Below are 15,962 nucleotides of genomic sequence, written 5' to 3'. Positions count from 1 at the left end.
TAAGAAGAAAAACACAAGGACGTTCGTCTTCGACGATGCAATTCCAAACTCTGAAGAAGTTCGAGAAAAACCTGCTGTACGTGCCCCTATATCGAAAGAAAGACTCGATAATATCGGTCATTTCCTCTCTATAGATCAGGAGAACCACTCTTATCGATGCAAATATGCAGATTGCAAGGCAAGAGTCGAGTTCCATGTATCAGGTGTAAACTACATGTATGTTTAACCGGAGAAAATTCCTTTAATTAATTCCATTAATGCGATTACCTCTATGAAGAAATTAATGTACTTCGATAGTTTCGGTAGAGTGATCTTTTCGATCGTCTATTTACAATGTTCTAAGTTTGACACAATTCGTACTTCTGATAGAGTACAACGTGTAAGTTTTTGATTTCGAAGCTTCGTTTTCGAAAGCTTCAAAATAATACATTGTACACGAGTACCAAAAGTCAGATTTTTATCTCGAGAAAGGAAAAATCAAGGATTAAATACTTAAAAAAATGAGACTATTTAGTATGATCTTGGGTTTCTTTCTTCTATTATTTAAAAAAAAGTATTAAAACACTGTTTCAAATTTCGTTCACACATTTTTGAATATTTCAAATACTTTTGTACACTTTTTCGATACACCATAATTGGAGCAGTTCTTCTGCGGTTCTTCTGGATCAACGTGTAAAATTTTGTTAAACATACGTTTCTCCTGCGGTTCTTCTAGACCAACAGAAATTTCGTTAAACATACAATTTTCCTGCAATTCTGCTCGAGTAACGCATCAAATTTTGTCAAACATACAATTTTCTCGCAATTCTGCTCGAGTAACGCATCAAATTTTGTTAAACATACGGTTCTTCTGCGGTTTTTCTAGACCAACAAGTGTGTCAAACATTCTTCTAAACCAACCTGGAAAATTTTGTTAAACATACGATTCTCTTGGTTTCTTCCATAGCAACGCGTAAACATTTCTCAAACACACGAATTCTATCAGTCTTCTCAACCAACAAAACTCGGACCAACTGGTTCTTCCAGACTGATAAAAATTTTGTTAAACATTCTCTTGGTGTGTTCCAGATCACAGTGTAAAATTCTCTTAAACATATCTATTAATCTTCTCGACCAACAAAACTCGAGTCGACCGGTTCTTTCAGACCGATAAAAATTTGGTTAAACACACGATTCTCTTAGTATATCCCAGATAAACGCGTACACTGTTCTGAAAAATACGATTCTCTCAGTCTTCTCGATTTAAAAAGCAAAAATAAATAAACCTTCGAAGCCGCATATTTTCATCGAGTTCGCGATTGCAATTTCAAGAAGAGAAGATCGAAAATTCGCTAGCCTCTCGCGTTGGCTCCTTGCACCAACCAACACCGGCATGATCGGTGATTCCGAGTCGCTTTAACCGCGCGCTCGATCAACCAGATGCAGCAGTAAATGGCTCTCGACTATCTCCCCGAGGGAAGGCATATTCCCGATACCGCGAACACCGGGCGGACTCCTCGATTATATATCTCGCGCACTTGCGTGCCGGTGCACGAGATATTTCAGTTAGCTAGTTACACCAGCCAGTTGCGTTAAGATCGCTATCGCAAGGTTGCCGGCCGGCCGGCTCTTCCACTTGTTACTCCTAGTCGTTAACCGTGCACGGTCCCTGTTCGCATGCTCGGCGTTGCTCTCCTCCGCCTCGTCGTCCTCGCGTCAACCGGCGCGGTGTCGAGGTTTATACGAGCTTACGCTGGCGACCGATTCCTTGGTGCTGGAGGTATTTCTTTCCGCGATTCGCGCGCCCCGCCACACTCGCTCGGAATCCGTTGCGCTATTTAGTTCAATCGATCCTCGGGAACTTGGTCCCGACTCAACGTTACCAAGCGTCTCGTGGCGCGTCTCGTCGAGTGGTCTCAGGGGTCAGAAATTGTTGGAGGGGTGGAGAACGTTCGGCGAATCTATCGAACGAATAGTTTAGATGAACGAACAATGACCACAGTCGTGAAGAAACCAGCAACAGCTGAATTTCGGACGCTCGATCGATTCGTTGAGCGAGATCTCGGAACAGAGACGATTCGTACTCGGTGATCGTGAGTAAAAATCGAACAAAGAAACGGTGTTATTGACGGTGTTTCTACGTTTCAGCGAACTTGGAGGAGACGTTGGACCTGTCGCTGTCGCTGCAGGACTATCATCTTCAGGAAGTGACGCTCTACGCGAAACAAGGACGAACGCTCGGCGCGGCTCTCAGCACGCAGGACATAATGGCCCTGCAGAGGCAAGAGGAGCGACGAAGGCAACAGGCAAAACAAGGGGTCTTCGGGTTCGTGTTCAAGAAGTCGAAGGAGGGCTCGCTGAGCACGGACAGCCTAGGTGGGCGCAGCGCGTCACCGGCGAGAAGCGACGAGACTGGGAGGAGCAGTAGTCCTCTTCAGCCGCCCGCTCGACCTCAACGGAAACGAAGACCCGCGCCGAAGCCGCCGGTTCAAGCGCAGCCCGAAGTCAGCAATGTTAGTAACATCGGTCACTTTTGTCGTGTCACTTTAGAATGGGAGTGTGTAAAATTTGATCTCCCCTGAATTGTTTTTGGAGAAGAGAGTAGGGAGCGATCGAAGGGAGGGGAAACGATGGGAAGAGTGAAATAGAGTTACATTTGACCGGTGACATGTTGAAAGACGGGTATAGAAAATTTAATCTCCCCTGAATTATTTTTGAAGAAGTGTGGGGAGCGATTGGAGGGAGAGGAAACGGTGGGAAGAGTGAGATAGAGGTATTTTTGAACGTGACACAGTGAAGGAGAGGTATAGGAAATTTGATCGCTCTTATCTTTCTTGAAGTATGTTTGTATTGAGGAAAAGAAAAAAAATTAAGTACAGTTTCTCTCATTCCCTGAGTGTTTCCCACTCGCTTTTTTCGTGATATACGACTGACTGGATGGTCTCGATACAAGATAAAAATCACTACCTACCCCGATTTGGAGCGTACTGATCTTATCGAATTCATTTCAGAGTTCTGAGGAGAATGCTGGCGATTCTGGAAAGGATAAAGTGGTGATCAGTCACAGTCGTAATAGTAGCGATAGTTCCGGGTATCACGAGGCGTCAGTTTTGAGCGACAATCCGGACACCGCTGGAAGACTTCCTGAAACGTTGCCCAGAAGACACAGGGCCCCTACAGAGACACCCAGGAAGTTGGCGCAAACATCGCAGTCTAGCAAGAGCCTGGGCAACCTGGCTGCTGTTTCTGGTACGCTTACCCGTGGAATTAGCAGCACCTCGTTGAGTTCTACAGGTAGAATGCTTGCTAATTTACCGCGAAAATTCTTCTTGAGAGAATCTACAGCCTAAACTTTACTCTAACTTGAGTAAACATACAGATACACTATCCTATAACTCTTTACTTCAACTTGCACTTACCACCTTTTTGCATGTAATTGGAATTGTTTGTTACAGTGTAGCAGTGTTGGGCAAACTGTAATCCGATTAATGATTAACAATTTATGATTACCATGTAACTAATCTCGTTTATTACCTAGTGACTATGTTTAACGAATAACACAAATAATCAAGGTGAGAATGTAATCATCAAACATGACTAAACTGGTCAATCGTGCATCATGAAATTGTTAAACTTTTCATTATAATCGAATCAGTAAGATAATGTTAAATACACTGAAGAAAGCACCGGTAAAAGTTAAATTGCTCGTCGGTGATTATAAATTACCGGTTTGTAATTGCAGATTACAATTACAATTTACGTGATTACTTTTACTAATGATATGCCTAACTCTGCGGTACAATTATCCCTAGTGTAGAAAAACTAATGAAAAAGCACACACTTGAATTGTAACTATAGGTTGATTTCCTCTTGTATCCTGTATTCATGATTTGGAGCACGGCTTTCTCTATGGTAGATCAGCGACCACTAATTTAACAGTATTTACTAACATCCTATTTAACTAACTATACTTCTTTGGTTTTTGGGTTAATTACAGCAACTATGTAAGTGACACGTCATTACGTATCTTTATCGTTACTTTAATGATTTCAATACTTCTTTGAATATTTCGCAAGACTCTTATCTAAGACCATTACTTTCTTTTATTTTCATTAACAATTATGTTAACAATGTTGCTCTGCTGTGTGCTGATGATTTTCTGTCATCAGCGTCAATCAAATAACTGATCGTGGTGTGATATTTGATACTACTACATAAACCGTTAATAATTCAATAAAGACACCTATATTCATCAACCTACTGATTTTGTTTACCCAAAAACGTATTGTACACTTTACATCATTCTTATGAATTGTTAATTGAAGTGTATAACCGTTATGCGCAGCAGATCAAACATAGAATTCTATTATAAAAGACTGAAAGTAAATTTCCACGCCTAATTCCCTACAAACATGTGTACGATAGAATATAATTATGATTTCATCATTGGTAGACTCGATATACAAACACCGGAAACTCGTAAGGAGTTGATCGATATCATCTTCCTTCATAAAAATCTTTACGATCGAATAAATTGTCCGGCCATCTTCGAGGTAATAAAGGCTTGCCCCAGGCATCTTCGTAAGATTTTCATCTGTAGTATTAAGTTCTTTCAGGGTTATCTTTGTAATACGTATCTTGTTTGAAAAATGTGTATTGTTGGAAAGAGCTTGATTCGAATTCTAATATTTCTCTCCGTCTCTTTCACTTCTTTTAAAAACTCGGTTCTTGCGCGTTCGTGTGTTATATTTACGTACAAAAAAAAAGCACATGTATTATCTTTTCTACGTACTAACTGACACTTACATTATATTATTGTAATCGATGGAACATTCCCATTTATTTGAATAAATAAATAAATAAAAGAATGAATAAATAAATAAATAAATAAAAGAATGAATAAATAAATAAATAAATAAATAAATAAGTAAGTATACAATAAATTCGCATGCCGTACATTTAAAACCTTCACACCAAACAAGTACTACATGTCATGTAAAGCTTGTTCTGGTAATTATTAAATATATTTTCTCCACTCTAATTAGTTGTGATTGTCTGACCGTGTCTCCTTTTGCAGGTCTACGAAAGAAAAGAGCTGCCCCTCCACCGCCAGTAACGAGACCTCTGTCGTCCGCAATTTCCACCCAAGCATTGGAGCGCATCGTTGACTCCGAGGAGTCCTTAACGTCAGACATGGATCCATCGAAACCTCCGTCGGATATCGGTGTCCCGTCTAAAGCAAATTCAGACATCGAGGAACGTCCGAAAGCGAGCTCGGACATCGGTGTGACCACAGTGGCCGCGAAATTGTCACCAGGGATCGATTTCGCGAAGCAAGAAACCGCGATAGTAAACGCAGAGCAAAAAGCCGGGAAATTGGACGTCGAACCGCGTCACAAATCAGGCTCGATAAACGTTAAGTTACCTAGCGACGAACCGGGAAACACTGTACCCGTAGAGGATGCTCCCGTAGACGCTAGAGTAACCCGAAAGCGAGGTAAGCTAGTGTGCAGTTACAATAGTATAGAGGACAGCGTCGTACCCTCTAGTTTCGCGTCGAGGAACAGCTACGAGCAAGTGTCCAAGGTAGAGGAAAGAACGGAAATCGTTAGGCAGCATCGTAGTCTGTTCGACCCGGAGAAAATAAAATTACAATTGAGAATCGAAGAGTGTCGGGCCGAGCGTAAGTCGTGTTTCAAGAGGGACAAGGATGCCTCGTTGAATCTCGGCGATAGGTATTTTAGCGATCGTAAGTCGAAGTTGCGAGTTAGTTCCCTGGACTCCGATGCTGATGGTTCCAGGTCTGGTTCCAAGCTCCAAAAGTCGCAGAGTTTCGCTTGTTCGAACATGTCCACCAAGAGGCTCAGGAAATGGCCAAAGTCGTCCAATCTTCAAAACAATCACGAGTTCTCTAATCAGGATTCGTTCAAGGCGAGAAACAGGCTGGTCAAGATGCAAACGCTCGTCAACTTGGACAGCATAGAGACGGATATAGAGAACATGCCGGAGTGCGGAGTCCTGGAGAACAGATTCAGTTCGAGGAAGCTGCACGTGGATAACTATATCTGCGACGAGAGGTGTCAGGCGAAAGCGTTAAAGCACAGCTTAAGCGTTCAGAGTGGTTTCAAGCTGAGAGAGACGAAGATAGTGAGCGCTTTCGAGAAACCGAGTTTGTCGAGCTCTCAGAGTTTTCACGTTAATAGTACCTTTTCAAATAGTAGGTCGGAATCGTTGGAGGACGGACAGCCAAAATTAGGAAACGTGAGCACCACGAAGTGTTACAACGGTTCAATTTTTTCTAGCTTTAACGGAGAGTCCTTCGATGATACGATACTGGACGATCCGTCCAATTGTAGGTCCAATCTTACCGCGCCGCCTTTGAGCAACTTGCAGATATTTGCCATTTCGACGAAGCCGCTGGACATACCAGTGACAAATATAGAATCGATACCCAGCACTATCGACAAATTGCCATCCCTCCCGATCATTCAGAACGTCGAGTCTAAATTGGAGTTAGAGAAGAAGCTGAGCATTTTAGAACCTCCGCCACCAGGTTTAGTCAGTCGGGAGGAATCCACGCAGAATTGGAACAGGTTTTTGGTTCAATTGAATTCCATACTGGAGAGCAGAGTCGGTGAATTCGTTTAGGCGTCGACTTGTAGAGATTTTCTTACTTTCGTCGTACTTTCGTCGTCGAATTGATGTCAATTTTAATGGTAAAACCGTGCACCGATGATTCCGTTCCATCCTCTACATTGAGGACACGATGTTCTATCAACGCAAAAGTAGACGTAGCCAAGAAAACGTTCCCAAATTTTTTCACAATTCCCTGTACAACACACAATAGAACTTGTATGAATGTATTACATCCTTGCCTGCTTTTAGAACACTGCACTCAATGTAAGACAATTCTCTCCCGGAAGTATCCACCATTTACCTGCTTGCTAACTTTACCTATTGGTGACGGTCTCTTGTTTTTTTCTTTTCCCCCGAGCACAGTTGGAGACTCCATCCCGTTTCCCAAGCCTAGAAAAACTTCTACAAGCAGTAACGTGTCAACAAGGCCCCAGGTGCCAAAACGCAAGCTAGCACCGCCTTCCCCGTTCAGTAGAATCCTCAGCACTGACTCCAGCAATGTAGACTCCTTGTCGAATGCTCCTGCACACACCAACGCCGGAAGTTCTACCAGTGACGCGGGTTCGGATGTCGTTAACGAAAGACGTGCTAGCAACAACAGCGTTGGATCTAACACGAGAACCTCGACCATGTGCAACACGGAGATCGAAAGTGTTGAGAAGTTGGATGTCGCCTCCAATTATTCCAACAGTGAGAACGAAGTGTTTCTAACACCTGGAATCGATCAGTACGAGACGTCCTTTGATTACGATTCGACAACCTTGAATGAAAACGAGACCCTGGAATCACCGAAGACGATGATCTTCGACGAAGCCATCAAAAATAGTACCGACAATAAGAAATCGAGCATCGATGACGTTAAGGAGAACATAGAGTCCTCGTCGAGTCAAATTCAGACCACCAAGCTATTGAAAAACGAATCGAATCCCACGACACCGAGGAAAGTTTCTAAACAAGAGACACTCTGTGCCGTAATTTCGACGATTCCGAAGTGCGCACACTTGGACATGTTCACGGAGAGCCAACCATCGTTGAACATTGGAAAGAGCAACAAAGCCCAGGAGAAGCAAAACGCGGATGTTAAGTCTGACATTGATGGTGCCACGATTCGAAACGAGGTTTGGGAAAATGTGAAAGAAACGAAGAGAGGAAAAATCCTTCGAACGGCGTCCAAGTCGAACGATTTCGAGACAAACATATTGGAAAAGCAAAAGAGACATTTAACTTCTCACGCGGATGACATCACGTTCGCTTTGAACTTGAACGTGGCGTCTAATGTTGATATGGTGTGCGATCGATCGAAAGAGTCGGACAACAACGATTCTGGACAACAATCGAAAGAGAAGGAGGACACTGATTCTGAGGGCGTGGGTGGAGGAAAATCGCCTCGCGGATTAGGTGTATCAGGTGCATGTTGCATATCACTAATAATTGGCAATGATGGGCACTCGGCTTGCGAATTTTTAATTATCGAATGTTATCAGATCTCGGTTTCAATAACGGTCTAAATGAATTTCAATTATCAAAAGTATTAACGAACGTTCGTAGCGATATAGAGCATCCTGAGCCCATCATCGGCGAATTTGGTTTTGTAGTACGTTACTAATATTTTTAGTTCGAAGTTGAGTTTCGGATTTGAGTACGATTTTATCGTCAGAAATTGTTCGATGCCTTGTGGAGGGTGATGGGATTCGAAATTATCGAATGATTTACAAATGAAGTAGTTAGTTTTAAGCCAAGAGTGCAAACGTTCTTAGCAAGAGCTTACCTGAGGTTTTGGGTCCATCTGTAAATTTTTCACTTCCCTAGACAATAAGAAGCATTTTCACGAATCAAATACGCGACAAGTTTATCGAATAGTTTGAAGTCAAAATTTGTACAGCGTGTCCAATAACCAACCGTATCTTTTAATTTATTATAATACTGTTGTAATCGTAACGGTGATTTACGTTTCATTATATTTTCGCAGCAGATACGAACCTCTCAGAAACGGATGCTCTACTGCAAAAGGTGTCGGACACATTGTCCAATACACTACCAGTTTCAACCTCCAACGATGTACCTGTCGAGGGATTTGCTTCCCCTGTAGAAACAAAAACAGAAACAACGAACATCTCCAAAGAAACAGATATTTCGAACACAAAGAAGTCTGTAACTGAGCAAGACTTGAAACAACAAAGCAACGACTTACCGGACGAGCCAGTAGTGAACACCAGCACTCCGAATCAGACTGTCAATTCGCAGCAAGATACATCGGACTACGTATCAGCGGCTGACGAAGATCTGTCCATTGCGGATTGGGAGTATCAGCTTCCAGCTCCACCTAGCGCCTTCCGAGACACAGCTTCTCCAGTTTTTGATAACTTCGACGCAGTTCCTTCGTCGCCCGAGTCGTTCAGAGATCCCGATGTTAAAGAACGTGTCGAGATTTTAGATAAAATAGATTCTAGAAAATCCTCGGAGAAGCAGGAAGCAGCTATAGAAGACAGAAATCTTTTGGAAAGGGAAACCAAGAAAGAAGCGATCCAAAAGTCCTTCAAGCAGCAAAGATCAGACGCTAACTTAAAGAAGGAAGTGATATGCGAATTGGAGAACAAAATAGGAACATTACCTCAGGGTACCAAGGATTTCGACTCCAGAAGATCCTCGGACAGTTCGTCGACTCCTAAAGTCGCACCTATAGACAATACTTTGTCGAATTTCACCATCACGACTTACACCAGGCAAAAGAATTTGAATATATTCGAAGATGTCAAGGATCGATCCCCTGGGAAGAGTTCGGACGATAGATTCAAGTCGTTTGCGACGTTGTCTAGGCACAAGAGTAATAATGTCGACGAGACCGAAGAACCGAAGGATTTCAACGTTGGAACGTTACAGGGAAAGAAGAGGGTGAACACGAACGAAGATGACGTAGTAAGCGACAAGAAGCTGGAACCAAAGATGCAAACGGAGTCATTGCACAGGTGGCAGTCCGGTAACGAAGCCAAGAGCAACATTCAGCGATCCAAGAGTTACGTGTCTGTGTGCGGTAAGTCCAAATTTCAAGGGAATTCTTGCGAGGACGAGGATGTTAGAAACGATAGAAATTTAGTGGAAATAGACAACGTTGGGATGAAAAAGGCGACGAGCGTTACCGGTTTAAATGCACCAACGACTAGGAGCAACGAGAAGTTCTCGCAATGGCGGGACAATATTTTGAAGCGGCAAGAAGAACCTACCAAAGAGAAGCAGCTGCAGTCTTTACAGGTAAATGTTTCTAAACAAACTCATTTGGAAGATGGTGTCTTGATAAGATCATACTTTCTTAACATTGGACGACATTCTCAGGTACTGAAAAGCATTTTGCCGCAGTTGAAAAATGCTCAACAGGCGGAGGAAAATGTGCCCAAAGAATCTGATAATACAGTATTACCCGAGAAAACGAGGTAAGTGAGTTGGACGAGTGCAGTTATAATTTTGAATCTCTATTGAAATTCATTCGTATTTAAATTTGTTCTAGATCCGAGACTACGTCTAACGAACATTCGATTGAATCGAATGCAGTTTCGACTCGCGATTGTCAAAGAGCGACCAGCAATACAAAGTCAGAGCCGGAGTCTAAGAAGTCACCATCGGAGGCGAGCTCGAAACGTTACACGTACTCCGGCCCTCCCGCGATCAATTTAGGCAGCTGGTCGGAGCGACCGAGTGTCAATGTTCAAATAAAAATGGACATGGACTATAAATTAGGGACAAATAAAGCCAACAACAAAACCATTGTAAATATAAATGGCACAAGGGACGAGTTAGACGGCTTGAATGGCATCGAAGACTCCACAAAACAACAGAAAAGCTTCGAAAAGAATGGTAAATTCGCTGGCAAAGTTGAAATTGTATCCTCGGACAGAAGGGAACCCAACGAATTGGCCAAGAAACTCATAACGCACACGACGGCATCGGGCTTCAAAAAGCCAGTGTTGAATAAAGTCAATTCTGAGATAAAAACCACGAGCACCGACAAACCGATTGTGACCGGGGTTGAACTAAAGAAAAACTTCCAAGGCGGTAAGCAGGATGACAACGTGATCGATACGTCTCCCGTGAACTTTAAGGAACTGTCGAAGGCGTTTGGTCAGGATGTTTGTCTCAGACCGAAGCCTAAACGGTCCACTTTGAATCGGCGCTCGGATCTCCAGATGGAGACCGATTCCGGTAAACAGAATGGATACATTAACAGTGAGTACTGCACAAATGGTACTCAAGACAGTTTAAAGCCTAAAAGGTTCACGTCGATCGTAGGTATACAACCTCAGAATCAAGGGAATTTCGTCTTCAGAAATGGCATCAGCGCCATAAACAATCAGCCAATGCCTGTCGTGAAGGGGTTCAAATTTTCAAATGCAGCAACCGACGGAGGCCAGGGAAATCAGAACAGTACAAGGGGATCCTCAAATGAGTCCTCGAAAGACACGTCCACAGAGTCATTAAATAGTGTCCCACAACCACCACGACCCCCGACGATGCCTGTTATTACGGGTGTCACTTTGAAAAGTGCCAGACCAAAATCTATGCCGGTTCAGATGGATCCCAGGGATGTATTGTTGGAATCAATTCGGAATTTCGGAGGTCGCGAAAATCTGAAGAGCGTAAGTATTTTACTGTAATCATAAATAATTCGCGTAAGCAAGGGACACTCTAGTTTATGATTCCCTAATATAAAATGAAACTGCTTATTAAAAAAATAATTTCTATAAAGTAGAACGAAAGAACACTATTTTTCCACAATGGTTTAAAGCTGTGATGTTTTAATCATCAAACGTATTTTTTCTTCATATAGAAAATACTTTTTAACTTAATCTGTAATTTTGTTTTCCTCAAGACTTCCGTTATTTTGGAGTAATTTTTTAACGAGAATTTATGGTTGCAGGCTGCGGAAAGATGTTAAATGCCTTCAAGTCCTGCAAGCCAATCGCGCGAATTTATTGCAAATACCGGCGAACAATTCGTCGCGATTATTTCAGTGAATTCGTCTCGTTTCAGAGACTTTCTCGAGGATGATATTCGTTTCAATCATGCCAGGAGGAATTGGCAGTCAAGGATAGCATTCCGAAGATGCCTTGGTGCTCTCGTAAAACCGTAGTGATAAAAAAAACAATCGACAACTAGCAATAGGGAAGAGCCTCGAAGAGAAGGGACTTATTTATGTATTTTCTTTTTATTTTTTTTTTGTTTGCTCTTTCCCGTTAATTGTCCTACTTGTAGTAAACGATTCAATTGGCAGGTTGTTGGCCCATAGTCCGTACAATAATCAACCGCGTTAGTCGCTCCCGTGTAAATATTGTGTGTAAAAAGTCGGACAACAGAAAAAAAGTGTTGTCGGTAAATGATCGAAAATGTACATATCATTTAGACGTGTAAAGTTTTCCGATCGAAGCAAAAAGATAGGGAAGGAGAGTCTTGTATTAATCGTGTCCAAATAGTCAACGGACCGATCGAGTTCGTTCGAAACGATTTTGCTCATTACACGATGCAGTCCACGCAGTTTTTGTTGTTAAGTTTTTCCTCTACTTTTTAGTTTCGTTCAGCCATTCGGTTCTAACTACGAGAAACGGGGAATGATCGTTAGCCCCGAACGGTTGAGTCAATGTTGACTAACATGTCCTAATCTTTACAATTAACATTAAGTTTCTATCAGTGGGACCAAAGGTGACATCTTTTATTTTATGTACTGTACAACGAATCTAGATACAGTAGGGTGTGTGTATAACTATGGATAATGCTGTTTTTTCTTTTTGAGAAAAATATCTGGTCAGTCGTAGCTCTCGGAACCGTGAATTAGGATAACGATGAGAATTATATTTGGAATATATGTTAACGAAGCTTGTTTTTGAAGTAGGTTTTTTGTGCGATCAGTTCCAACTCTTGTTCTCACTTAACAACGAATTATTTAATAACCGACTTCCATTTCTTGCGTTTATACAATTTACGTTACTGTAAAACCGTTGAAAGCAAGTAATAAAGAATTGTTTCGTTAAAGAATTGTGCGCAGGTAATATAACAAAGTTTCAACAGTTGAATAAAAAATATATTGTTGTGTTGTTTCGTTAACAATGGTGTTGTTTTGGAAAATAGACAATTTGGAGAGAATTATTGTCATTAGTCAACAAACCTAAAACCTAATATCTAGTTATTTTACGGATTATGAGAATTTAAGGGAGTATTTTATGGCAAGTGGTAATCACGTCGGAATGACGTATTGTACTGTAAATAGCATGTAATGTCAAAACTGTATTTAATACTTTCCTTACGTAAAAAATATAATATTACGGCGACAATTCTATTTATACACGTTATCATTTACAGTTCCATTAAAGTGATATAATAAGAAGGTACTACGTTTTATTTTACGATTGTCGAGGAAGTATTAGGATGGCTAGCAAAAATATATGATTATGTAAATACTTTAATCATAGAAAAAATACGTTCGTACAATAGCATTCTTAAAATTAAATATATTTTGTCCGCATTTTGTACAAAGTAGCACCCATCTCCTGTAACGACCTAAATCTTGCAATCGTATAAAAATACTTTTTAAAACCAATGTTCTGCAATTTGTTTCATAATAAAATGTCAATATTGCAGCGTATGTGAAACATACGGTATAACAATGCTGCCTTACAAGTATTTAAAATAGACAATATGAAAAACTAATACCTTAAAGACTAACATATAGGCACCTTGAAACAATCGAACTTACGAGTTAAGAATCTTTTTAAATATATTGCCACCACAAAGATAATGTGTTTACTTTCATAAAATAGTATACTTGAAGAGCAACAGGTACCGTTAGACTTTCCATCTTTGTAATTGCACTAACGATATTGAACGGAGATCTTATATTGTCATGTTTGTAAAAACGATTATGTTCGACGTATATCAATCGTCAGGTATAGGAGTATTGCAATTCCCGTGCCATAATTTTGTTTCTGAATCACATCTCGAATAATTTCCAAACACATCTGCGTAACCACGGTCTCGCCACCATGTACACAATTGCCTATTCCATCCACAATCAATAGTATGAATTAAATCAGGCCTTTCCATACCAAGAAGCGTATAGAAATCTTGATCGCCCAAATGACCCTATAAACAAATTTTAAAGTTAATCGCTTGTTAAAAAAAACTTCCATCAACCACTTATGTTTCCTACCTTAAAGTGATATTTTTCTGTCATCAAATCAACACTCTTCTTCTTAACAATTTCATTGTAGACGGACGAATTTCGTAGCCTATCCAGATTAAAAAGCACCACTCCACTGTTATAGCCAGGATAACCACCTGATCTAGCAGGTTCTCCAAATGCTGTGTTGGGATGCTTATTACGATACAGATACAGAACGTGTCTGTAAACTGGAGTGAGCTCTGGAGCTAAACCAAACAGAGCTTGGTTTCCAAAACTATTAAATTCTTCAAAAAGATATTTAATATCTTTACGAAACTTAGTATCAGCATCAAACATTGCTGCAACACTTTGTTCAACTGGAGCTACTCGATGCAAACCCAACGATAAGAAGAACAAAGCATCGGAATAGTAAGTTCCTGGTTTGCTACTGAAATGTGGAGACATGACTGATACAATGTCTTCCAATTGAGATGCCAACTCATGTACATCATAATATTGCACCTGAAATAAAAAAAAACCATTAAATTATTAATACAAGCTCAAGAGTCGTGTATTGAAAAGACTACAAATTAAAACTATGCTTTTTACCTTCATAAACTTTTCTGTAGAGAACAAGACACCTTCTAAAACTTTTTCTGCTACATCTTTACTATCATTGTCAGTTATTACATGAAATGCAATGTCAACGGAGGATAATCTAAGTAAAGACTCTGCAAAAATCTCAAATTTTCGTTTCATTGGTGAGTTACTAGCAACTTTTGTAAATATACACCAAACATTGTAGTAAATCTTTTCAGTCGAGAGGAATACTGTTGTGGAGATCGTATCCTCCCCAGAAATGCTCGACTCTGTCGTCGAGGCATTCTCATGCTCACGGGCAGTGCGTGCTGACCAATGTATACCATTTGACGTCTGATAACAGTAAAACAGCACTAAGATCACAGCGAGAACCGTCAAATTTATTAGCATCTTGCGTAGCAAGAGCATTTAATTATTCGCTCATGATCGAGCTTTCTCTGTGCATATTCTTTTTCTAGGACCATACGAGCCACTACATTAAAAGTTAGAAATTAAACACAGCAGATGTTCAACATCCTATTAAACATATTCTCCATTTCAAAGTAACTCCTTAAATATGTGAATGTCTCAATGAAGAGTATTTATAAAACTTATAAGTTAGAATTTTCTAATATAAAACTATTTAGCACGAAGTTGTGCAGTTTTTATGCACCGAAACAGAATCACGACACAGACATTTGTTGAAATTAGATGCAGATCTCTTGATGGTGAAAATAGATCGAAAACAAAAACAACTCACTGTCGATGCAACTGGTTCTCTATGGAGGTTTTACTATCTGTGGAGAAAACATTGACCTTTTAAGTTAGAAAATAGCATCTTTTTACAGATCATTAAACGGCATTTAAATAAATTTATCAAAACAGGAATGTTTATAATTAACTATTATATTATATAATAGTAACCATAACATTGTTATATTACATTTATAAATATTGAATTGGTTTTAAATAATTATATTCTTTGGAAATCATGAGTAAAGTAATTTTAACTTTAGATTCAAAAATATATTTATCAACACAAGAATCAAGGACAAAAATAAAGAACTTGTGATATAATGAGTCGATTAATTTAATTTAATAATCCTTGTATGTTTTACTGTATTTTCAATTTTTGAAGAAAATTTTTAGTGAGTACGTTTTAAAAATGAATTAACAAAGCATTTTTCAATTTATGAAAATTAATGCATAATATTATGCATAATCTTCCCTTAAACACCAGTCATACATGTCGGACGATTTAAACCATTTTTAGAAAGCTTAATCTTTTTTCATATATCAAACATATAGAATCATTACAGATTGAAAAATTCTACAAATTATCATGAGCTTTTATATTACGTTAATAAATTATTCTGCGTTATTAAACTTAATGTAAAATATATATTTAATATACATTATTTGCAAAATCATTTAATGAAATAATTGAAGGAATTTTATTATACGAATAGTACAAGTGGCGCAATCTACGGCTATACGCTCAAGCTTGTAGAGAAATAGTTTTTATTTTCGTCGTTAGATGTCGATAGAAGGACTATATTTACATTGTAGCAGTTTTAAATCGCTTTTTTACATAAAGAAAAAAGTAATCGAAGTACTTTAGACG

The 15,962-nt window shown here is 39.8% G+C and overlaps 2 protein-coding genes across 18 annotated transcripts in view; one reads left to right on the top strand and one right to left on the bottom strand.

The window, feature by feature from the left end:
• Window positions 1-12,937, top strand: part of LOC143153525 (uncharacterized) — a 138,329-nt gene extending 125,392 nt beyond the window's left edge. For 8 of the 17 annotated variants that reach the window (XM_076324850.1, XM_076324851.1, XM_076324848.1 and 5 more), the window contains 8 exons: window positions 2,128-2,492; window positions 2,991-3,273; window positions 5,057-5,476; window positions 6,979-8,022; window positions 8,585-9,864; window positions 9,946-10,043; window positions 10,118-11,243; window positions 11,525-12,937. In XM_076324850.1, coding sequence (XP_076180965.1) covers window positions 2,128-2,492; window positions 2,991-3,273; window positions 5,057-5,476; window positions 6,979-8,022; window positions 8,585-9,864; window positions 9,946-10,043; window positions 10,118-11,243; window positions 11,525-11,542 — 4,634 coding nt within the window. In that variant the 3' untranslated portion in view covers window positions 11,543-12,937. Of the gene's footprint in view, window positions 1-2,127; window positions 2,493-2,990; window positions 3,274-5,056; window positions 5,477-6,978; window positions 8,023-8,584; window positions 9,865-9,945; window positions 10,044-10,117; window positions 11,244-11,524 lie in introns of those variants that run through there. The other 9 variants (XM_076324862.1, XM_076324849.1, XM_076324855.1 and 6 more) reach the window with 8 other exon arrangements.
• On the bottom strand, window positions 12,867-15,120 carry Xxylt (Xyloside xylosyltransferase). Its single transcript, XM_076324863.1, has 3 exons — window positions 14,369-15,120; window positions 13,808-14,281; window positions 12,867-13,740 (listed from the first exon to the last, which is right to left on the bottom strand). The coding sequence occupies exons 1-3, from the start codon at window positions 14,765-14,767 to the stop codon at window positions 13,534-13,536; spliced, it is 1,080 nt and encodes a 359-aa protein (XP_076180978.1). The 5' UTR covers window positions 14,768-15,120; the 3' UTR covers window positions 12,867-13,533.
• Window positions 15,121-15,962: the final 842 nt, after the last annotated feature.

Source organism: Ptiloglossa arizonensis, chromosome 12 (genome assembly GCF_051014685.1).
Source record: "Ptiloglossa arizonensis isolate GNS036 chromosome 12, iyPtiAriz1_principal, whole genome shotgun sequence".
Lineage (NCBI taxonomy): Eukaryota > Metazoa > Arthropoda > Insecta > Hymenoptera > Colletidae > Ptiloglossa > Ptiloglossa arizonensis.
Note: the sequence above shows the minus strand (reverse complement) of the source record. Positions and strands in the feature narration are given on the sequence as shown.